The sequence below is a fragment of the Symphalangus syndactylus genome, chromosome 3 (genome assembly GCF_028878055.3).
Source record: "Symphalangus syndactylus isolate Jambi chromosome 3, NHGRI_mSymSyn1-v2.1_pri, whole genome shotgun sequence".
Lineage (NCBI taxonomy): Eukaryota > Metazoa > Chordata > Mammalia > Primates > Hylobatidae > Symphalangus > Symphalangus syndactylus.
The window spans coordinates 39,228,720-39,254,850 of NC_072425.2; the positions used below are offsets into that span (position 1 = coordinate 39,228,720).

At 37.7% G+C, this 26,131-nt stretch overlaps 1 protein-coding gene across 1 annotated transcript in view; it reads right to left on the bottom strand.

Moving 5' to 3' along the window:
• The window catches only part of TMEM38B (transmembrane protein 38B), a 67,983-nt gene that overhangs the window by 18,924 nt on the left and 22,928 nt on the right, over window positions 1-26,131 (bottom strand). Inside the window, exons 3-5 of the mRNA XM_055271604.2 lie at window positions 17,963-18,147; window positions 17,071-17,158; window positions 7,983-8,100 (exon numbers count right to left, since the gene is read on the bottom strand). Of these exons, the coding sequence (XP_055127579.1) occupies window positions 7,983-8,100; window positions 17,071-17,158; window positions 17,963-18,147 (391 nt within the window). The remainder of the gene's footprint in view (window positions 1-7,982; window positions 8,101-17,070; window positions 17,159-17,962; window positions 18,148-26,131) is intronic.

Sequence of the window (26,131 nt, forward strand, 5' to 3'; positions counted from 1 at the left end):
AGGAATCTATCTTCTATTTTATTATTTATTTTTTTTTTTTTTGAGATGGAGTCTGGCTCTGTTGCCCAGGCTAGAGTGCAGTGGCGCGATCTTGGCTCACTGAAACCTCTGATTTTGTATTTTTAGTAGACGGGATTTCACCATGTTGGCCAGACTGGTCTCAAACTCTTGACCTCTAGGGATCTGCCAACCTTGGCCTCCCAAAGTGCTAGGATTACAGGCATGATCCACCGTGCTCAGCCAGGAATCTACCTTTTAAAACATCTATTAGAACTAATAAATGAGTTCAGCAAGGTTGCAAGATACAAAATCAATATACAAATATCAATTGTATTTCTACATACTTGTAATAAACAGCCTGGAAGTGAAATTTTAAAACAATTGTATTTAGTATAAGATCAAAAAAGAATAAAATACTGAGGCATAAATTTAACAAAAAAAGTGTAAGACTCGTATATTGAAAACAAAGATGGCCCGACTAAATCAAAAGAACTCTTGTGTTGATGAAATGGAAACCTTATTGTTAAGATGGCAATTATTCTCAAATTAATTTACAGATTTAAAGCAATCCCTATCAAAATAAGAGCTGGCTTCTTTGCAGAAATTGTGAAGTTGTTCCTAAAGTTCATATGGCAATGCTAGTGACCCAGAATACTCAAACAATTCCGAAAAAGAACAAGAAACTCAGAGGAGTCACACTTCCTTTTAATTATTTATTTTTCTTCATTCTTCAACTTTTATTTAAGATCAGGGGTACATGTACAGGATGTGCAGGTTTGCTACACAGGTAAATGTGTGCCATGGTAGACTGCTGCACAGATCATCCCATCACACAGGTATTAAGCCCAGCATCCATTAGCTATTTTTCCTGATGCTCTCCCTCCCTCCACCTCCCCCTGACAGGCCCCAGTTTGTGTTAGGGAGGAGTCTCTCCTTTTCAATATTTTGGACTAGACTCAGTAGAATGGTACCAGCAATTCTTTGTACCTCTGGTATAATTCAGCTGTGAATCCATCTGGTCCTGGGCTTTTTTCGGTTGGTAGGCTATTTATTACTGCCTCAATTTAAGAACTAATTACTGCTCTATTTGGGGATTCAACTTCTTCCTGGTTCAGTCTTGCGAGGGTGTATGTGTCCAGGAACTTATCCATTTCTTCTAGATTTTCTAGTTTATTTGCATAGAGGTGTTTCTAGTATTCTCTGCTTATAGTATAGTTAATAGTACAGTATTTTCTATATAGATGGTTGTTTGTATTTCTGTGGGGTCAGTGTTATCATTTCTGATTGTGTTTATTTGATTCTTCTCTGTTTTTCTTTATTAGTCTAGCTAGCAGTCTATTTATAAACATTTTCCAAAAACCAGCTCATGGATTTGTTGATTTTTTTGAAGGGCTTTTTGTCTCTGTCTCCTTCAGTTCAACTCTGATCTTGATTATTTCTTGTCTTCTGCTAGCTTTGGGGTTTCCTCTTGGTTCTCTAGTTCTTTCAGTTGAAGTAATAGGTTGTTAACTTGAGATCTTTCTAGGTTCTTATGTGGGCATTTAGTGCTATAAATTTCCCTCTTAACACTGCCTTAGCTGCATCCCAGAGATTCTGGCATGCTGTCTCTTTGTTCTAAGTATTTTCAAAGAACTTCTTGATTTCTGCCTTAATTTCATTATTTACTGAAGAGTCATTCAGGAGCAGGTTGTTCAATGCCATGTAGTTGTCTGGTTTTGAGTGCATTTATTAAACTTGAGTTCTAATTTGATTGTGCTGTGGTCTGAGAGACTGTTTGTCATTATTTCAGTTCTTTTACATTTGCTGAGTGTTTTACTTCCAATTATGTGGTCAGTTTTATATTAAGTGCTGTGTGGCAATGAGAAGAATGTACATTCTGTTGCTTTTGAATGGAGAGTTCCGTAGACATCTATCAGCTCTGCCTGATCTAGGGCTGAGGTCAGGTCCTGAATATCTCTGTTAATTTTCTGTCTCAATGATCTAATATTGTCAGTAGGGTGTTAAAGTCTCCCACTATTATTGTGCGGAAGTCTAGGTCTCTTTGTAGATCTCTAAGAACTTGCTTTATGAATCTGGGTGCTCCTGTATTGGGTTCATCTATATTTAGAATCCTTTACCATCATGTAATGCATTTCTTTGTCTTTTTTTATCTTTATTAGTTTTAAAGTCTGTTTTGTCTGAAACTAGGATTGCAACCCTGCTTTTCTCTGTTTTCCATTTGCTTGGTAAATTTTCCTCCATCCCTTTATTTTGAGCCTATGTGTGTCTTTGCATGGAAGATGGGTCTCTTGAAGACAGAATACTGATGGGTCTTGGCTCTTTATCCAGCCTGCCATTCTGTGTCTTTAAATTGGGGCCTCTAGCCCATTTATATTTAAGGTTAGTATTGTTATGTAAATTTGATCCTATCATCATGATGCTAGCTGGTTATTTTGCAGACTTGTTTATATGGTTGCTTCATAGTGTCACTGGTCTGTGCTTCAGTGTGTTTTTGTAGTGGTTGGTAATGGTTTTTCCTTTCCATATTTAGTGCTTCCTTCAGGAGCTCTTGCAAGGCAGGCCTGGTGGTGATGAATTCCCTTGGCATTTGCTTGTCTGAAAAGGATCTTATTTCTCCTTCAATTATGAAGCTTAGTTTGGCTGGATATGAAATTCTGGGTTGGAAATTCTTTTCTTTAAGAATATTGAGTATTGGCCCCCCAGTCTCTTCTGGCTTGTAGGGTTTCCACTGAGAGGTCCACTGTTAGTCTGCTGGGTTTCCCTTTGATGGTGACCTGGTCTTTCTCTCTGGCTGCCCTTAACATTTTTTCTTTCATTGTGACCTTGGAGAATCTGATGATTATGTGTCTTGGGGTTGACCTTCTCGTGGAGTATCTAACTGAGTTCCCTGGATTTCCTAAACTTGAATGTTGGCTTGTCTTGTTAGGTGGGGGAAGTTCTCCTGGATGATATCCTGAAGTATGTTTTCCAACTTGGTTCCATTCTCCTCATCTCCTTCAAGTACTCCATCATAGGTTCTGTCTCTTTACATAATCCCCTATTTCTCAGAGATTTTGTTCATTCTTTTTCATTATTTTTTCTCTATTTTTGTCTGCCTGTCTTATTTCAGAAAGATAGTCTTCAAGCTCTGAGCTGCTTTCCACTGTTTCATGTATTCTGCTGTTGATACTTGTGATTGCATTGTGAAGTTCTCATGTTGTGTTTTTCAGTTCCATCAGGTCAATTCTGTTCCTCTCTAAACTGGCTACTCCAGCTATCAGCTCCTTTATTGTTTTATCATGATTCTTAGCTTCTTTACATTGGGTTAGAACATGCCCCTTTAGCTCAGTGAAGTTCATTATTACTCACCTTCTGAAGCCTACTTTTGTCAAGTCAGGCATCTCAGCCTCAGCCTAGTTCCATGCCCTTGCTGCAGAGATGTTGTGATCATTTCGGGGAGAAGAGGCACTCTGGCTTTTGGAGTTTTCACCATTTTTGCATTCTTTCTCATCTCTGTGGGTTTACCTACCTTTGATCTTTGAAGTTGCTGACTTTTGAATGGGGTTTTTGTAGGGTCTTTTTTGTTTATGTTGTTGTTGTTTTCTGTTTGTTTTTAATAGTCAGGCCAGTCTACCATAGGGTTGCTGCGGTTTGCTGAGGGTCCACTCCAGACCCTAGTTACCTTGGTTTTTCCCAAACCTCAAGGTAACATCAGTCAAGGATATGAAACAGCAAAGATGGCAGCCAGCTCCTTCCTCTGGAAGCTCTGCCCCAGGTGGGTTCTGACCTGCTGCCGGACCGAACACACCTGTAGGAGGTGGTTACCGATCCCTGTTGGGAGGTCTCACCCAGTCAGGAGGAACAGAATCAGGGACCCACTTAAAAAAGCAGCCTGGCTGCTTTTTGGTAGAGGTGTGCTGCACTGGGGGAGACCTTCCTTGTCTGAACCATTTGGGCATTCCAAAGCTGGCAGCCTACAACGGATGAGTCAACTGAGTCACAGAGATGGTGACTGCCCCTCCCTCTGGGAGCTCCATCTCAGGGAGAGATGGAGAACCCTGGCTGGAATGGATGAAGTCTCCATAGGGAGGTCCCCTCCAGTGAAGAGGAATGGATAATGGTCCGGCTTAAAAAAGCAGTCTGGTAATGATCTATTAAAGCAGCTGTGCTGCATTGTGGGGAAACTCTTCCTCACCTGTAACATTTGTATTCTCCAAAGCCAGCAGACTACAGCGGCTGGGTCTACCAAACCACAAAAATGGCAGCCACTCCTCCCCCTGAGAGCTACCTCCCAATAGAACCCTTTTGAAGTGGCTAAAGGCCCCACAAGAAGGTCCTGCCCAGTGAGGAGGAATGAATCAGGGTCCTGCTTAAAGAAGCAGTCTGGCCATGATCTGCCAAGGCAGCTGTGCTGCATTGTGGGGGACCCTTCCTCATCTGGACTATTTGTATTCTCCAAAGCTGGCAGGCTGGAATGGCTGAGTCTACCAAACTGCATAGATGCCAGCCACCCCTCCCCGCAGGAACTCAAGACCTGTCTCAGGCAGATTCCAGCCTATTGCTGTTGGCAGGCTGCAACCCAAGCCAGTGGGTCGTAAATTGTGAGGCGCCATGGAAGTGGGGCCTGCAGCACAATGCTGCTTGGTTCCCTGGATTCAGCCCTCTTCCTAGGAATATGTACGGATGGATTTCCTCACTTGCTGAGGACTCCAGGGCCAGAGTATATAAACTCCTGGGTCTCTGTGTATGCCTGAGCAGCTGCTCTGCCAAAACTGCACACAGCTCTGTCTATCGGACCCAAGACCCTGGTGGCATGGGCTCACGAGGGGATCTCCTGATCTACGGGTTGCAAAGGTCCATGAGAGAAGCGTGGTTCCCTGGGCAAGATGGCATAATCACTCACTGCTTCCCTTGGCTGGCAGTAGGGGTTCCTTTGGCTCCATGCTGCTCCCAGGTGGGCCATGGTCCCCCACCCCACCGCTTTTCTTCCTTCTCCATGGGTTGAGCTGTCTGTCTAGACAGTCCCAGTGCAAGAACCTGGATATTTCAGTTGAAGGTGTTGAATTCACTTGCCCCTTTTCACTCCTCTCCATGAGTGCCATGGACCACAGCTGCTTCTAATCAGCCACCTTGGATCCTACCAGAGTCACACGTCTTGATTTCAAAACTAATTACAATGCTACAACAATTAAGACATAGTGGTAATAGCATAAGGACGGGCACACATATGGATGGAACAAAATTGAGAATCTAGAAATAAACCCTCAAATTTACAGTCAACTGATTTTTGACAAGATTGTAAAGGCAATTCATAAAGGAAAAGAACTGTTTTTACAATAAATAGTGCTCGGACAACTATATATCCACATAAGAAAACTTGGACAGTTCGTCATACCATACACAAAACTTAAAACAGATCATAAAAACTAAATACAAGAGCTAAAACTTGAAACTCTTGAAGAAAATATAGAGGTAAATCTTCATAACCTTAGATTTGGCAATGGTTTCTTAGCTATGACACACAAAGAATACATAACAAAAGAGAAAATAGGTAAATTGGACGCATAAAAAAAATGGTTTTTTTTGTTTTTTTTTTTTTTTTGAGACAGTCTTTCTCTGTTGCCCAGGCTCAAGTGCAGTGGCGCAATCTCGTCTCACTGCAGCTTCTGCCTCCCTGGTTCAAGTGATTCTACTGCCTCAGCCTCCTGAGTAGCTGGGATTACAGGCACGCACAACTAATTTTTATATTTTTAGTAGAGATGGGGTTTCACCATGTTGGCTAGTCTGGTCTCAAACTCCTGACCTCAGGTGATCTGCTGACCTCAGCCTCCCAAAGTGCTGGGTGAGCCACTGTGCCCAGCCTTCATCAAAATTTTACCAGTTGGTGCTTCTAAGGGCACTATCAGTGAAAAAAAAAACTTACAGAATGGAAGAAAATATCTGCAAATCATTAAGTCTGATAAGATTCTAGTATCCAAAATACAAAAAGAATTTTACAACTCAACATTAAAACAAAATATAAATTGAAAATGGGCAAATGATCTGACTAGATATTTTTCCAAAGAAGATATACAAATACCTAACAAGCACAAAAAAGATACTCAGATGTACATCAAAACCACAATGAGATGCCACTTCACACCCACTAGGGTGGCTATAATAAAAAAGACAATAATATGCGCTAGTAATGGTGTGGTGAAATTGGAAATCTCATACATTGCTGGTGGGAATATAAAAAGATAAAGCCGCTTTGGAAAACAATCTATCAGTTCCTCAAAAGGATAAACAGAATTAACATATGGCCTAAAAATTCTATTCACAGATGATATACTCAAGAGAAATGAATCACATGTCCACACAAAAATTTTTAAATGAATGTTCACAGCTCATTATTCATATTAGCCAAAAAGTGAGACAATCAAAATGTCCATCAACTGATGAGTGGATAAACAAAATGGCCGACAGCTGGAAGTACTGGGGAAAATGTGAAATGACTTCCAAAGAATACGATGTTTCTTTTTGGAGTGATAAAAATGTTCTAATACTGATTTGTAGTGATAATTGCACAATTCCATGAATATACTAAAAAACTATTCAATTATACACTAAGTGAATTATATGATATGTGATATGGTTTGGCTCAAACCATATATCACTCATATCTCCACTCTCAAACCTCACCTTGAATTGTACAAGGGCAGGGCCACATGAAGGTAACTGAATCATGAGGGTCTTTCCTGTGCTGTTCTTGGGATAGTTAAGTCTCACAAAATCTGATGGTTTTATAAATGGGAGTTCCCCTGCACAAGCTCTCCTGCCTGCCACCATGTAAGATGTGCCTTTGCTCCTCCTCCGCCTTCCACCATGATTGTGAGGCCTCCCCAGCCATGTGGAAATGTGAGTCCCTTAAACTTCTTTTTCTTTATAAATTACCCAGTATCAGGTATGTCTTTATTAGCAGCATGAGAACAGACTAACAGAGTATGGAAAATATATCTCAATAAAGCTGTTAGAAAAAATATATATGGCTCAAAATGTGAGGACTGGAAGAGATTACATGTGAAGAGATTTTGCCTCCAATATCTGTCACCTGAATTACAGCCACAGACCATCTCCAATTCAGAGACTACTGAAATAAAAATAAATGATTCATAAAGTGACTTCATTCTAAGACACATATTTATATAATCTATCCTGTTTTCCTTTTAAAAATCCTGTAGATAAGTTTTTAGCCAAAAATATCTAGTCTAAAATAGAGGTGGCTATAAAATTTTCTAGACTTAAATAATAATCTTATTACAAAATTGTCTACTTGTGAATAGGGAACAAAATCATGGTTATGAATAGTCAGAATTAGACTCATGATACAGCTGCAAATAAAATTCATAAGATACGTCAGATACAGTGACAGAAAGACATGCATCCTCTCCAATCCTCTCAACAATCGTACAATGAAGATGAGAAAATTAGGATTCAGAGACATTAAGTGGCTAGCCTATTCAGGGATTAGGCAGCAAAACTGGAATTTGAACCCAAGACTGCCTGTCTCTAACCTATCTTCACGAAGGAATAAAGCTTCCACCCAGGCAATAGTAATAGAAAAGAATGACCACAAATATGTCCTAATACAAAATATTTGAAATTTTAGAGCTTAAAGGAAATTCAGAGAGTATCTATCTCAAGTACCTCATTTTAGAAATGAGACAGTATCATCTTTGCAGTCTCTGATCAGCCTTGGCTATTTCCACTACCCTCTCTTCTCCAATATACTACTAGGCTATCTGCCACTGTTTCCTGATAGCCCTAGCATAAAGCAAATGAGAAATCACAGAAAAGCTAAGTTTTAGAAAGTCATGGATGTGCTGAGTAAAGCTCCCCAAATTATTCCTCTTAGATAATAACAATAAATAAATGTTCCTCTTACTTGTCCAGTATGCAGAATTGTATCAAAGGGGAATAGTTATACAGGATTTGTAATAATTATAGGTACTTTGAATTCTTACCTTTGTGGCCACAATAAAGATGGTATAAAGGAACATAAGATTATGCTTTGATATTGCCAGATGCTGAGTGTGCTGGAATGTGAAGATAACTGACCCCAGCAGGGTTACCTTGGCAGGGCTGAAAATAAAACACATTTTAAATCAGCAAGTAATAAGTATGACACATCTCTATCTTTCTCAAAGAGTGCTCTGCAAAACAATAACTTAATGAGTTATTAATAGATGTAATGCAAAAATGAGTTTTGTTAAAACACTTTAAAAAGTGTTGAAAATGCTGAGTTACAGGATTAAGAAACTCACTCAAAACTGCTCAACTACACGGAAACTGAACAACCTGCTCCTGAATGACTACTGGGTACATAACAAAATGAAGGCAGAAATAAAGATGTTCTTTGAAACCAACAAGAACAAAGAAACAACATACTAGAATCTCTGGGACACATTTAAAGCAGTGTGTAGAGGGAAATTTATAGCACTAAATGCCCTCAAGAGAAAGCAGGAAAGATCTAAAAGTGACACACTAACATCACAATTAAAAGAACTAGAGAAGCAAGAGCAAACACATTCAAAAGCTAGCAGAAGGCAAGAAATAACTAAGATCAGAGCAGAACTGAAGGAGATAGAGACATAAAAAAACCCTTCAAAAAATCAATGAATCCAGGAGCTGGTTTTTTGAAAACATCAACAAAATTGATAGACCACTAGAAAGACTAATAAAGAGGATAAGAGAGAAGAATCAAACAGACGCAATAAAAAATTATAAACAGGATATCACCACTGATCCCACAGAAATACAAACTACCATCAGAGAGTACCATAAACACCTCTACGCAAATAAACTAGAAAATCTAGAAGAAATGGATAAATTCCTCGACACATACACCCTCCCAGGACTAAACCAGGAAGAAGTTGAATCTCTGAATAGACCAATAACAGGCTCTGAAATTGAGGCAATAATTAATAGCTTACCAACCAAAAAAAGTCCAGGACCAGACGAATTCACAGCCGAATTCTACCAGTACAAGGAGGAGCTGGTACCATTCCTTCTGAAACTATTCCAATCGATAGAAAAAGAGGGAATCCTCCCTAACTCATTTTATGAGGCCAGCATCATCCTGATACCAAAGCCTGGCAGAGACACAACAAAAAAAGAGAATTTTAGACCAATATCTTTGATGAACATCGATGCAAAAATTCTCAATAAAATACTGGCAAACCGAATCCAGCAGCACATCAAAAAGCTTATCCACCATGATCAAGTGGGCTTCATCCCTGGGATGCAAGGCTGGTCCCACATACGTAAATCAATAAATGTAATCCAGCCGATAAACAGAACCAATGACAAAAACCACATGATTATCTCAATAGATGCAGAAAAGGCCTTTGACAAAATTCAACAGTCCTTCATGCTAATGACTTTCAATAAAGTAGGTACTGATGGGACGTATCTCAAAATAATAAGAGCTATCTATGACAAACCCACAGCCAATATCATACTGAATGGGCAAAAACTAGAAGCATTCCCCTTGAAAACTGGCACAAGACAGGGATGCCCTCTCACCACTCCTATTCAACATAGGGTTGGAAGTTCTGGCCTGGGCAATCAGGCAGGAGAAAGAAATAAGGCGTATTCAAATAGGAAGGGAGGAATTCAAATTGTCTCTGTTTGCAGATGACATGATTGTATATTTAGAAAACCCCATAGTCTCAGCCTAAAATCTCCTCAAACTGATAAGCAACTTCAGCAAATTTTCAGGATACAAAATCAATGTGCAAAAATCACAAGCATTCCTGTACACCAAGAAGAGACAGAGAGCCAAATCATGAGTGAACTCCCATTCACAATTACTACAAACGAATAAAATACCTAGGAATCCAACTTACAAGGGATGTGAAGCACCTCTTCAAGGAGAACTACAAACCACTGCTCAACGAAATAAAAGAGGACAGAAACAAATGGAAGAACATTCCATGCTCATGGATAGGAAGAATCAATATTGTGAAAATGGCCACACTGCCCAAGGTAATTTATAGAGTCAATGACATCCCCATCAAGCTACCACTGACTTTCTTCACAGAATTGGAAAAAACTACTTTAAAGTTTATATGGAACCAAAAAAGAACCTGCATAGCCAAGACAATCCCAAGCAAAAAGAACAAAGTTGGAGGCATCACGCTACCTGACTTCCAACTATACTACAACGCTACAGTAACCAAAACAGCATGGTACTGGTACCACAACAGAGATGTAGACCAATGGAACAGAACAGAGACCTTAGAGATAACACTACACAGCTACAACCATCTGATCTTTGACAAACCTGACAAAAACAAGAAATGGAGAAAGGATTCCCTATTTAATAAATGGTGCTGGGAAAACTGGCTAGCCATATGTAGAAAGCTGAAACTGGATCCCTTCCTTACACCTTATAAAAAATTAATTCAAGATGGATTAAAGACTTACATGTTAGACCTAAAACCACAAAATCCCTGGAAGAAAACCTAGGCAATACCATTCAGGACATACACATGGGCAAATACTTCATGAATAAAACACCAAAAGCAATGGCAACAGAAGCCAAAATTGACAAATGGGATCTAATTAAACTAAAGAGCTTCTGCACAGCAAAAGAAACTACCATCAGAGTGAACAGGCAACCTACAGAATGGGAGAAAATTTTTGCAATCTACTCATCTGACAAAGGGCTCATATCCAGAATCTACAAAAAACTTAAACAAATTTATAAGAAGAAATCAAATAACCCCATCAAAAAGTGGGCAAAGGATATGAACAGACACTTCTCAAAAGAAGACGTTTATGCAGCCAACAGACATATGAAAAAAAGCTCATTATCACTGGTCAACAGAGAAATGCAAATCAAAACCACAATGAGATACCATCTCATGCCAGTTAGAAGGGCGATCATTAAAAAGTCAAGAAACAACAGATGCTGGAGAGGATGTGGAGAAATAGGAAGGCTTCTACACTATTGGTGGGAGCATAAATTAGTTCAACCATTGTGGAAGACAGTGGCGATTCCTCAAGGATCTAGAACTAGAAATACCATTTGACCCAGTGATCCCATTACTGGGTATATACCCAAAGGATTATAAATCATGCTACTATAAAGACACACGCACACATATGTTTATTGCAGCACTATTCACAATAGCAAAGACTTGGAACCAACCAAAATGTGCATCAATAATAGACTGGATAAAGAAAATGTGGCACTTATATACCATGGAATATTATGCAGCCATAAAAAAGGATGAGTTCATGTCCTTTACAGGGACACGGATGAAGCTGTAAATCATCATTCTCAGCAAACCATCACAACAACAGAAAACCAAACACCACATGTTCTCACTCATAAGTGGAAGCTGAACAATGAGAACACATGGACACAGGGAGGGGAACATCAAACACTGGGCCTCTTGGGGCCTGGGGGGCTGGGAGAGAGACAGTGTTAGGAGAAATACCCAATGTAAATGACGAGTTGATAGGTACAGCAAACCAACACGGCACATGTATACCTATGTAACAAACCTGCACGTTGTACACATGTACCCCAGAACTTAAAGTATAATAATAATAATTTTTAAAAAAGAAATACATGAGGCTTGGTAATTTATAAAGAAAAGTGGCTTAACTGGCTCACAGTTCTGCAGGAGGTACAAGCATGGCACCAAAATCTGCCCAGCTTCTAGTGAGAGCCTCAGGAAACTTGCAGTCATAGCAGAAGGCAAAAAGGGAGCACATCACACAGTGAGACTGGGAACAAGAGAACGAGGGGGGAAAGGAACCAGACTTTCAAACAACCAGATCTCGTGTGAACTCAGTGAACAAGAAATCACTTATCACAAGAGGATGGTAATAAATCATTCATGAGGGATCCACCCCCATGATCCAATCACCTCCCACCAGCCCCCACCTCCAACACTGGGAATCACATTTCAACATGAGCTGGAGGGGACACACACCCAAACCGTATCAACAGATAAATGGATAAAGAAACTGTGATATATACAGGTTGAGCATCCCTAATCCAAAAATCTGAAATTCTAAATCTTCTAAACCACAAAACTTTTGGAGTGCCAACACGATCAAAAGAAATGCTCATTGGAACATTTTGGTCTTCAGGTTTTTGAATTTGGGATGCTTAACCAAGTAAGTATATAATACAAATATTCCAAAATCCAAAAATATCTGAAATCCACAACACTTCTGGTCCCAACCACTTCAAATAAGAGATAGTCACCTTGTATATACAATGGAATACTATTTAGCCTTATAAAGGTAGATCTTGCCATTTGCTACGAAATAGATGAATCTAGAGGACATTATGCTGAATGAAATAAATCAGACACAGAAAGAAAATTACTGCATGATCTCACTTATACATGGGATCTCGGGGAAAAAAAAGTCAAATATACAAGGAGAGAGAATAAAACCGCAACTACTAATGGGCAGGGTCGGGGGAGGAAATGCGAAATATAGGTCAATGGATACAAAAGAGCACACATGTAGGATGAACAAGTCTAAAGATCTAATATATAACACAAGGACTATAGCTAATTATAGTGTAATGTATTCAGTATTTTTGTTAAATGGGTAGACTGTGGCTGCTCTTGCTGCACACACAAAAAATAAGACACTGTGAGATGATGGATATGAAGCAGTATAATGCTCTCAGTAGTCTATGAAAAATTGAAGATATAATTGCTAGTACAACCAGTAAAAATAATAATTCAAAGAGGTATAGCTAATAAGCCAACAAGTAAATTAAAATGGAATTCTTACAAATATTCTCTTGGATTCAACAGAAGGCAAAAAAAAAGGACTAGAGGAAAAAATAAATAATAAAATCATAGACCTAAATGCAACCATATCAATAATTACGTTATTTTAATACAACTTATATATACTCATATATTTTATCACCCCAAATTACAAATTAATTGGACCAAGCCCTCCAGTTAAAAGGTAGAAATTACAACAGCCACCAATAGGACTAGGATTACAGACATGAGCCACTGCACCTGGCCTCTTTCTATTATTTATTTATTTTTTTAAGTGAACTGTAAAACAGCCTCAGTCAGATCCTTCAGGAAATATTCCAGAAGAAGGCACTATTATAGGAGATGAAAGCCCCATGTGCATTATTGCCCCTAAGACCTTCAAGTGGGACAAGACATGGAGGTGGAAGATGATGATATTGATGATCCTGACCCTGTGTAGGCTGAGGCTAATGTGTGTGTTTGTGTCTTCATTTTTAACAAAAAAAGTTTAAAAAGTAAAAAACAAATCTTGAAAACAGAAAAACACTTATAGAATAAGAATACAAAGAAAGAAAATATTTTTGTACAACTGTATAATGTGTTTGTGTTTAAGCTAAGTGTTACTACGAAAGCTTCAAAAAGTTTTTAAAAATTTAAAGTTTATCAAGTAAAAATATTACAGTTAGAAGGAATAAGATCTAGTATTTGGTAGCATAATAGTACAATATAGTTAACAATAATTTATTGCACATTTCAAAATAACTAAAAGAGTAGAATTAGAATGTTCCTAATACAAAGAAATGATAAATGCTTGAAGTGATGGATATCCCAATTACCTTGATGTCATTACACATTGTATGCCTGGTTCAAAATATCACATGTACCCCATAAATATGTACTATTATGTATCCATAATACTTAAAAATAAAAAATTTTTAAAATAAGTAAAGGGAAATTTTTAAAAAAGAAAAAAGTTACAGTAAGCTAAGGTTAATTTATTAAAGAAAAATTTTTTCTATACATTTAGTGTTGCCTAAGTGTACAGTGTTTATAAAGTCTACAGTAGTGCACAGTAATGTCCTAGGTCTTCACTTACGATTTGCTCAGTGGCTCACAGAGAGCAACTTCCAGTCCTGCCACCTTCATTCTTGCTAAGTACCCCATACAGGTATACCATTTTTTATCTTTCAGACCATATTTTTACCACATCTTTTCTGTTTAGATATGTTTAGATACACAAATACCCACCACTATGTTAAAATTGCCTATAGTAGTCACTATAGTACCATGCTGTAAAGGTTTGTAGCCTAAGAGAAATGGGCTATACCATATAGCCTAGGTGTGTAGTAGGCTATACCATCCAGGTTTGTGTAAGTATCCTTGGTAACATTCACACAATGATGAAATGACACATTTCTTAGAACATATTCCCATCATTAAGCAACACATGACTATATACATAAACACAAACCATCATAATGAACCAGTGATCTATCTCACTTGACCCAGTTGTTGATAATTCATACAGTCATCTAGTATGTATTATCTACTATGTGCTAGGTGCTTGAGACACAAGAGCATTCAAAAGAGACAAAAATCTCTGTCCCTGGCATTTTATATTCTTTGAAGGGTTGGGAGAGGAGCCAAGGGGAGGGGAGAATAAACATAATGATTAAGTAAAATATATAACATGTTAGAAGGTGATAAATGTTGTAGAAAAAAGTAAAATAGAACGAGGTGTTGCAATTTTAAGCAGGGTAGGCCTCACTGAGAAGGAAGCATTGAGAAAATACTTTGAGCAAAGTAGATAAGGGAGTTAGCCATCTAAGAAAAATCGTTCTAGATAGTGATAAAAGCCAGTGCTAACCTAGACCATACTTGACTTGCTCAAGCATGGACTAGAGTGAGCAAAGGAGATAATAACAAGAGATGAAATCAAAGCAAACTGGAAAGGAAGAAAGGCACATTTGGAGGGCCTTATAGGCCATTTGGAGGAATCAATGCAAGGTATTCTGAACAAAGTAGAAACATAATTTGATTTTGGTTACAAAAGCCCAAAAAAATGTTTCATGGAAGGTGTTTCAAGGCATATACTCAAAATGAGAAAAATCTCCCCTGAATATCAAGAATATCTTATTTATAACTTCTCATTAATCAAAGCTTCCTTTGTTCTATTTCTAAACTACTTCATTCAAACTTAAAGGGGTATTTTTCAAGTTAAATATCCCAAAATTTGTTAGTTCACACAAATGTACTTCACCACTTGTACTGCCTTTCGACCTTCTTTTTTTTTTTTTTTTTTTTTGAGACAGAGTCTCGCCTCTGTCACCCAGGGTGGAGTGCAGTGGTGCGATCTCAGCTCACTGCAACTTCCGCCTCCCAGGTTCAAGTGATTCTCGTGCCTCAGCCTCCTGAGTAGCTGGGATTATAGGTATATGCCATCACGCCCAGCTAGTTTTTGTATTTTTAGTAGAGACGGGGTTTCACCATGTTGCCCAGGCTCGTGTCGAACTCCTGAGCTCAGGCGATCTGCCTGCCTCGGCCTCCCAAAGTGCTAGGATTACAGGCATGCGCCACCATGCCCAGCCTCAACCTTCATTTTCAATCCATTATAATCTATATTTTTAATCCAATTTAAATTAGAAAATGAGCTTATTAAGTCTTTCCTCACCTTGCTTATTATAGCCACCATTCTCTAAGTCTTTTCCTTCTTGAATTATGGGAACAGTAACTATACTTCTCTACTTCATTTTTAGGTACATCAGAAACGTATCTGTGACTTATTTAAGACTGAGTCTCGGCCAGGCACAGTGGCTCAAGCCTGTAATCCCAGCACTTTGGGAGGCCAAGGCGGGTGGATCACCTGAGGTCAGGAGTTTGAGGCCAGCCTGGCCGACATGGTGAAACCCCATCTCTACTAAAAATACATAAATTAGCTGGACGTGGAGGCACACACCCGAAATCCCAGCTACTTAGAGGAGGATGAGGCAGGAGAACTGCTTGAACCTGGGAGGCGGAGGTTGCAGTGAGCCCGAGACCACGCCACTGCACTCTGGCCTGGGTGACAAGAGCGAAACTCTGACTCAAAAAAAAATAAAGACTGAGTCCAGCCAGGCACAGTGGCTCATGCCTGTAATCCCTGCCCCTTGGGAGGCTAAGGAAGGAAGATCACTTGAGGCAAAAGTTAAGACCAGCCTGGGCAACACAGCAAGACCCCATCTCTACAAAAATAAAAATACTGGCTGGGTGTGGTGCTTCACATCTGTAATCCCAGCACTTTTGGAGGCCAAGGTACAAGGATCACTTGAGCCCAGTAATTCAAGACCAGCCGAGGCAACATAGTGAGATGAGACCCTGTCTCTACAAAAATTTTAAAAAGTAGCAGGGCATGATGGCAGATGTCTGTAGTCCCAACTACTCAGGAGGCTGAGGTGGAGGGATCACGTGAGCCTAAGAGATCAAGACTGCAGTGACTGCACTCTAGCCTGGGTGACAGAATAAGACCCTGTCTCAAAAAAAAAATACAAATACAAAAATTAGCCAAGCATGATAGCACACACCAACTATTAATACTTGGGAGGCTGAAGTGGGAGGGCTGCTTGAGCCTAAGAGGTCTAGGCTGCAGTGAGCTATGACTACACCATTGCACTAAAGCCTGAACAACAGAAAGAGAATCTGTCTCTTTAAAAAAGTAATAAATAAGACTAAGTCAGTGTCTTCAGAGAACAGATTATCTTAAATAGATGCAAAAGGCAGTTTGTATCACACAATGGGTTATTTCTCTAATCTTTCTCTTATTTTTATCTGTAATTAAGCTCAACTGACATTTTTTAAAGTAACTCAAAGGACTTTATGATAATGTATTGATTTGATCCCATAAACTTGACATTTTACTATCAGAACTACATATATAGCCTGAAATCTGGATGACGTCATAGTCATTAATGAAAATGCCAAGAGCCTATCACCGATTCATTTTCATCCAGAGAAGTCTATTCCTACATAGCTTTCACTTCATAAATATATACTCTTCCCATAATTCTACTATAATCTAGAGGGTTTTGTTTGGTTTTGCTTTCTAAGGAGAGAAACCCACAGAGAAGGAAAACATATATTTTAAACCACATTTGAGAAAGCAGACTTTTTAAAAGAACAAAATTTGCTAGTTCTCTTCCCATTATCATTACTGTTTATTTTTTCAGCTATATTCCACCCACATTTAAAGTCTCTAAAATGTTCTTAAAAAGGAATTTAGTAAGATCTAAGGGTAAACATCTAGGTATCAGTATAATTTATACCAACTTACTATGACATCTTCAGCCATTCATCACCTTCGGGTTTCCAATCTCCTTTTACCAACCTCTCAAAATTCGTTATAATGGTACCACCTGCACCTAAAAATATGAAAATAAAACAAGAATATTGGCCAAAATTTCTTGCAAAACATATTTAAAGGGGGCAATAATTCTATCACCTGATAAAACATTCCAAGAGGATTCCCAAAGTATAATTCTTGGAAAGAAGAAAAAAGTTGCCTTGTACATTTAGGGTACTAAAACAACTGCAAATCTTCCATTTCACCAGCATGACAACTGTTAAAACTGGGGCCTCGGGCACAAAGATATGGTTAGAGGTTTGTTTCAGAACTGAAAAATAAAATCCTCTGCTTTATCATTTCCTGATATGACTGGTTTTAGGTGCAGTATATTGTAAAAAGAGGTTAAAGAGATTTGTTCAATTCCTACATACAAAACAAAAAGGCAAGTGATGTAAAGTTCAATGATCATGAACCCATAGTCAATCATATTTACTATTTCTAGTAATTCTGAATGAAAAAAAAACACAGAAAAGACAGAGCAATATTTTTTATTCACATGTACCACATAATTTCTTATGTAAACTTATTTTATTTACAGTGGCACTATGCCTTAATTAACTATAAATCTTTCTGGTTCTGGGGATCTTAATCAAACCAATCATAAAAATTTTCTATCATAAGATAGGCTCAAAATAATGGCTTATGACTAGTACTAGTTTTGAATTAACTTTACTAGCCAACAGAAACAAGGTTTTTACCTTCCAAAAAGTCTCTGTTATTAAAGTATGTGATCCATTAATGTAACTAGAGAATTGTTCAGTAATGGCATTAATAATACACCAATAACAGAATATTTATGAACACATATTGTTAATATTACCTCGGGCCCATCCAATAGCTATCATGACTATCCAGCCATTTTTGTAATAGCTATTAGCATGTGTGACTCCACCTACTATTTTCCAAGTTCTGGTCACTTCCTTCATTCCCGAAGCCAGTAGTTGAACAGGTAGATATGAATAGCCCTGGGAAACTAGGTCATGTGGGCAAAAAAATGTAATATACCTGAAAATAAAATGTAAACATTTTAATATATTAATGGAATCAGAAGAACAGAAATTAAAATCCAACCTAACAGCAATAACAATTTGGCAAAACACAACAAATGGAATTTTCCATATAAACATTTAACTTGATTTCAATAAAAGCACAACTTGGGTAGGGAGGCAGTCTTTTAAATCACACGAAACATATATCATCTGCCAAAAAGTCATGATCAGAGAAGAATGTAAATTGTGGACTTCTGAATACTTTATAGATACATGAAATATTTAGTGAGTTCTTAATTTGTGCCTATATTGTTCTAGAAGCTAATTGCTGAATCCAGTAACAAAACAAATGTATAATCATTTCCAAGGGTAGGAACTCCTACACAGTGCCTTTGTCCTCTGGGAAATGAATTAGAGAAAGGGTCCTTTGGTAACAGCAAGGGCTACATTTCAATCTCAACTAACAGATTCACCTGTGCCCCACTGTGCAGGACATAAACTACAATCCACACAAAGGTACATGACGGCTCACAAGGAGGCATTTTTGTATTAAGGAAAAACACATTTCTATACAGCTGAAAGAATATGAAGCTGTTCTTTTAGTTCACTAAGCTTAAGTTTTAACTAAATTAAACTATGATTAAAAATAATTCATCCCATCTCTGGTAAATTATTTTATTAAACTTCATTTGTTCTAAGCATCTGTTCAAATACTAGCACTAAGATCTATTGGAAAACAAACTGCTTTTTTCTCTCCATTCTCCAAATACTCTGGCTGACAATTTTGGTGCTTAAAGTAGAAATATCTTCTTTCTAATGGGGTGAATAAAAGACATAGCATGAAAGAATATCATATCTCTTTTAAAAGAAGCTATTAATCTTATTGCAATTCATGATTTATAAAGTCAGAATTCTTCAATGCTCATGAAATATGAAATGTTTGCCAAAACACTGCTTCAGTGACTAAATAAAAAGATACAATACTCTGTTTAGCCTAAAGCACCCTTCTTCTTCATCTCCACTTACCAATTCCTTCCTATTCTTCAAGGTATCACTCAAATATTACCATAGTCATTGACTTTGGGATTCTTGTTTTATTTTATCATCTCAGCTCAGACTACATTCTGATGGCTCTGTAAAACTAAACCAATTGGTTCCTATGCCTAAAAATAGCTCTTTATATATTTTTCTTTATAATATAAAATAAAGGCTATAATGCTCATAATGAACTACAATAGTTCTTAGACGACAGGAATCATTCATCTTGTTACCCTCTAACCTAAAACTCAGCATGATGAAAAGTAGCCCTGAATTAAATCATTTATTAACAGTCAATCTGGATTCAAAATCCAAAATATAGCAAATCAAAGCATTAGTTGATAATTAAAGAGTTTGAGAAAAAAGAATAAACTATCTGAGAGTAGTAAAAAGATTTCTGAAGACCATTTGTATGGCTTTAAAATTTTACATGTTCATATAAGATTTTTAAAAACAACTAGTATGATTTAAAATTTTTACACATTCATAGAAAATTTGAAAGTCTCTGTATAGTTCTCTCTTTGAATATAGAAACTAATTTCTAAGAAGTTGGTTAGGTAATGGGGGAAAAGTATACACACTTAATTTTTAAATATATTTTTATATCTATTATAGATTACATTAAGAAAGGGGGATTTATTTTCACCTTAGCAGTAATTAGCACTCAAAAGTAAAATATTCAAAAAAAAAAACCAAAAGAATGTTACAAATGACCCATTTTCATTCCTTACACTAAGCCTAACTTTAACATGAGTTAAAAACTTATACTATTACAATCGCAATCTTGGACTTCTATATTCAACTACGTGACATTATAGTATGACATAAAAAGATTTGCAATTATTGCAACTCTTCTATTTAATCAGATCTTTCTAAAGCACACCTACAATAAGCTAACGTTTTAAACAAAAAAAAACTGTTTTCATTTGAGAGTTAAGTAGCCACATGGCAAAAGAACAATTGTTTATTGTGCTCAGTAGACTTACAAGTAAACGTATCAGACCAATGGCACACTCAACAACCATTCCTGCTCTATAACAAATTAGCTTTTAAAATTCTTTTAATAAATCCCTCAACCAACACTTATTAGGTAATAACCTTGTAACCCTTCTGTAAACATAATTTCACCTTTAACTAAAATTATCACATCCAAGGTAACTTTAACATGCAAAGTGCCTAAAGAAAACATATCACAAAAGGAGAGAGGAAGTGGAATGAGAAAACAATTGACTTCTCATACATTTAACTTGTATAGGTTAAGTTAATGGAGAGAAAAAATAACAAAAGAACAAACATCTCAAATGGGATACAAACAAGACCCTAGGCCACTAACAAATGAAATCTCAACCAGTTTAAGAAAAAGTGAGAGTAGAATTTAGGTATATACAAAAAGTTAGGCAGAGAGAAGCTTCCCAGGCTTAGTCACTGAGAACTCTGTTTTCACTCTACTAACAATTCCACTCCTCTGTCGAAGACAGTATCACTTAACTAAGACAAAACACAAGGATAAACTAAATACAGTTCATGTTAGTCCAATACGACAGCTTTGTTCTTGCTCTTATCACTCCAACAAATTGAAAAGTTTTTGTACATGCTTTGAAAAATACAGACAGAATGACACCTATAAAATGATACCTTTTGTTGTATTTTTCCTCATCTAAATGTAGTCTCGGTTACACAAATGTGTCCTATATAAGTAATTGATACTTGGAATTTTAAGAAAAATATATAGGAAACAAAAATAAACATAATAAAAAACTATAAAATATTTATTTCCCCCGGAAACAGCTTTTCAAAACAAATAAAACCCATGAAAGTGTACACAATACTATGACACACCAAGTTATTGTTTCTCTTTGCCAGTAGATGGTGCTAATTTCCAGATGTATACACTATGAGCTACTATACTAAAGATTACCTTGCTTGCTTGTTGAAAAACATTTCTAACATCATTTTATCTCTCAAATTAAAATCAAACGGGCAGGACACGGTGGCTCACGCCTGTAATCCCAGCACTTTGGCAGGCCAAGCCGGGAGGATCACGAGGTCAAGAGTTCAGGACTAGCCTGACAAAACATGGAGAAACCCCATCTCTACTAAAAAACACAAAAATTAGCCGGCATGGCGGCGGGCACCTATAATCCCAGCTACTTGGGAGGCTGAAGCAGGAGAATCACTTGAACCCAGGAGGCGGAGGTTGCAGTGAGCCGAGATCGTGCCATTGCACTCCAGCCTGGACAACAAGAGCAAGACCCTATCTAAAAAAAAAAAAACAACCTCAAATGAAGCAAAGATTACAAATTTGTTCTAAATATGAAAACTTTAAAAAAGAAAATAGTAAAATACACTATGTCTTTAAGCCATAAATTTTTTATATTTAAGGATCTCTGAAGACAAAGAGAACATTCCTGTTTCCAGAGTACAAAACAATATACTGTGTAAGTACAGATTAAAGGACTAGCTACCCCAGGTTGGAATCCCAGCTTCAACTATTCAGTAACTGTGACACCTCAGGCAAGTTATTAACCCCTCCATGCCTCAATTACATGCATTTTAACATGTAATTGAATAAAATAATACCTATGTCACAGGGTTCTTGTCGGGTTTAAGTGAGATAATATAAGCAAAACACTTAGAAAACTGGGACACAGTAAAAGCTATGTAAGTAATTGCTATTATTGTTGTTTTGTAATGCCTAACAAAACACCTAGAACCAAGAAAACTGCCATCAACAAAAGAATAAAATATAGATATTAATATAATGGACTATACAGCAGGGGGAAGGTATGTTCTACAGCTACATACAAACACACAGATGAATCTCAGTAACATAATGTTGAATACAAATCTTAGCTTTTTTACGTAGTTTTAGCATATGTTTATATCCATAAACAATACAGTTGTTAAAGGTTTTATAAATAGAATCCTATGTATTTTTCTGTTTAAGCTCTATTCTTGAGATTTATTCTTATTGTGTGTGGTTATAATTACTAATTTTCACCAGTATTTACCATAACAGAATTAATATGCCATAATTTATTCATCCATTTCTCTGCTGACAGAGTTGTTCCCAGTTTTCCCTATTATAAATAGTGTTTCTAAAAACATTCTTGCACATATCTGTATATAAGCAACATTTTCTCTTGTTATATGCTTAAAGATTTATTTTAGGAAAGTGATTCTTAAACTCTATTAGATAATGCCATTATATTAATATCCGTATTTTTTCTTCTGTGGATGAGCGTTTTTATTGCTTCTAGTTATTTCTCTGGGCATCAGAGAAGATAATGGTTACCTCTGAAGGCTGAAGAAAAGAGATGGAATGGGAGGAGACCATAGAAAGGACATAAAAACTAATGGTAAGGGTTCTGAGAAGATGGTAGTAGCTGCATACATTCTGATACTCTTCAAATTCCCATAAAAACATACAGAGAAACAAGATAGGAAAACCAAAATCCCATGCACGATAGTTGACTCCAACAACATGGGGGTTAGGGATGCCAACCCCTATGCAGTCAAAAATCCACATATAACTTCTGACTCTCCAAAATCTGACTATTAATACCTTACTGTTGACCACAAGCCTTACCAATAATATGAACAGGTGATTAACAGATATTTTTTGTTATATGTATTACATAATTTTTTCACTGTCACCTATCTGTCCCCGATGTATTCTTATAATTAAGCCACAGAAAATGTTATTAAGAAAATGTTAAGGAAGACATAATGTAATTACTATTCATTAAGTGGAAGTGGATCATCATAAAAGTCTCCATTCTTCTTCATCTTCACAAAGAGTAGGCTGACGAGGAGGGGTTGGTCTTGCTATCTCAGGGGTGGCAGAGGCAGAAGAAAATCTGCACATAAGTGGATCCACACAGTTCAAATTCATGTTGTTCAAGGGTCAACTGTACTTACAACAAAACTATGTGACAAGGTATCCCCTCAAACCCCAAAATGCAAGTGGGTAGAGAAAAATCACCAACACCCACAACACTGTACTACTTGGCAGAAAGAAAAAGCAACAAGGTGGCCACTGATGAACTTAAGACCAAAATCATACCAAAATAGCTAATGGGTATTCACTGGAAAACAGAGCAGACTCATTTGGAAACACCCACACCCACACCCACACACACACACACACACACACACACACACACAAATGCTACAACTGACAGAGGTTCTGGCATCTCTAATACCAGATAAGACAAAGACCCCATGATAAGAAGTCCTAAAAGGGTTGGAACAATTTAGTCCCTCTGAGCTTTAAGCTTTTGAAACTGATCCACCAGGGCTCTCTTCTATAATAAGCCCCACACTGAGAAGAAACTGAGAATAATCAAGCCTGAGCTCCCCACACTGAGAAGAAACTGAGAAGAATCAAGCCTGAGCAGAATACAACAGAAGAAAGAAAAGATCCAGACCAAGCCAAGGAAGGTAAGAGACCCAAGAAATATCAAAAAACAGGTCCTCAACTTTTGAACACTACATAAAAACAAAAGCAGGAGCTCTGTGAAGTCAAGAAAATATTTCCACCACATTCTGCAAGTTTATGAAAGCCAATTTCATATAAGAATGACCAAAAGTATCAAGATCAAATCCTATACAAAGTTATTACAAGAAAAAAAATAAGCAGACTAAATCCCTATAGACAATGTAAGCACTCAGGAAAATGTGCAAACAAAACAGATCAAAACTGTAAACTACTATTTCAAAACAAGCTAAAGACATTAAGAAAGTCATGTAAGACATAAAAGAACACAAATAAGAATAAGCAAAACTAAGAACCAAAGATTCAACACTCAGGAGAGAATAAGAGATAAAAGAAAAAAAATCATTTCCAAAATAAAAAACAAACCAGAAAACACAAAGAGAAATAAACGTAATAGATAGTGTCTTCAAAGAAACAGCAGGAGAAAAGAGAAAAACAAGTGAAAAGCAGGTTAATTTTTTTAGAAATACAGATTTAAAAAAATTCCTTGAAGAAAGGCAAAGAAGAGCCAATATACCAATAATGAGTTCTTAACCAATGCAAAGGAAGAATACAAATACTAGTATTACTTTCTCAATTAAAAAAAAGTGTAAGTACCCAAAAGAACACACCACGTAGAAGAGAATACTGTCGCACAACAACCAACACCAAGATATTTTATTTAAATGACTGGACTTTAATGAAAAAATAAATCTTTAGCAATCTAGAAAAAAAAAAGATCTTAAAAGAGAAAGAAAATTAAAAGATCACCAGACTTTCACAGCAGTGCTTTAAGCCAGAAGAAAATGGAGTAATACATTTAAAATGACAGTGTAAAATAGTACATTTATTGTTAAAATGGGAGAATTAATAGAACATAAGCAATAATAATTTTCTGTAATCATTTCCTTGGTAGTCTTTAACATTACTCTAAGACTACTGTGTGCATAATACAGAAAAAATCAGTAATGTTAGAATATATTAATTTAATCACATCCTACGTCCTTAAGCATCCAAATTCTTAGGGTGGAAGAAAGGAGATATACATGTAACAGGGAAAAAATTTTAAAAAGCTATATAGTCCTGAATTTGAATTAGAAATATGAATATGAACTCATGAGTTATTTTATCTTCATTTTTCCTAGCTCTGTTCACTAAAAAGGCCTAGACATAATGATCAACCCAGTAACAGTGGGCGTCTCTAGCACTCAAATTGTGGTCTTGAAATGCCATTGCTCACCAAAAGAAACCAGAACGTCTTAGAGAAACAAGTGATTCCAGAAGAAAAGAACACGATGAATCTTACAACACCAGGGAGAAAGTAAACTAATTCAAAATCTGTCTCAGGAGTCAATCTGAAGAGGCTTCCACTGCCTGAAGATGGGATAATTTGGGCTTTGATATGAAAATAACTGAAATTTTATTGAAACCAATGAAATATGGTTAGTCCATGAGCTCATAATTATTTTATTTAAGCTGGTATCTTTAGAGGATGACAGAGATCCAGTTCATTATACTGAAAATTGGTAAATGAAGGCAAAGAACCAAGCATTACCTTTCCAGAATGAAGTGTATAGCTGGTTTCCAAATAGATGATAAACAAGAAGTATCTATTTGTATTTTGAGATCTTTGGGATGTCACTTTTCTGGACAGAAACCTTTGTGGCTGGTGGCACCCTTGACCAAGCTCTTGTCCTGTGTCCAGAAGAATGAAGTATTCAGACAAGTGGAGGGTGAGCAAGACAAAGAGAAGCTTTGTTTAGTGTTAGAGCAGCTCAGGAAGACCCATCAGCTCCTCTTTGTAGGCAGGTCATCCTGTTGAGTGGGCAGCTGTCAGCAGAGAAGAGGGTGGGTGGCTCCTCTCTGCAAGCAGGTCCTCCCATTGTCTCTGCAGCTCTCAGCAGGGAGGAGGCTCCTCTCTGCGGTTTGTAGGCAGGTCATCCCAACAAGTGCTCGGCTCTCAACAGAGAGGGTAGCTCCTCTCTGCAGCTGGTCATCCCCACATCTGCAGCTCTCAGCAGAAAGGAGGCCCTGCAGAGAGGGTAGCTCCTCTGTGCTCAGCTCTCAGCAGAGACGGTAGCTCCTCCCTGCAGCTGGTCATCCCCATGTCTACAGCTCTCAGCAGAGGAGGCCCCAAAGAGGGTAGGTCCTCTCTGCAACTGGCCATACAGTCAACTCTTCCTACTCTGTCCTGCCCTGGCTGAGCCCAGAGCTTTTATGGGCCTCAGAGGAGAGAAATGCATGCTTATTTGTCCATGGGCAGCCATGGGAAGCCATGGGTGGGCCCAGGAAAAGGCACTATGAGTTCCCCCTCTGGTGGCAGGACTGGCAGCTCAGCTCCAGGCTTCAGCCCTGCCCGAGCCTGAAGGTGGGGCTTCACTGGGGACCCGCCCCCTTCCACCAAGGAGCCTGTCTGCCTCCCGCGTCACCCATGATGTCCAGGTTGTTGGCACCAAGGGGCACCTGCAGGCCAGCGCCTGGCCAC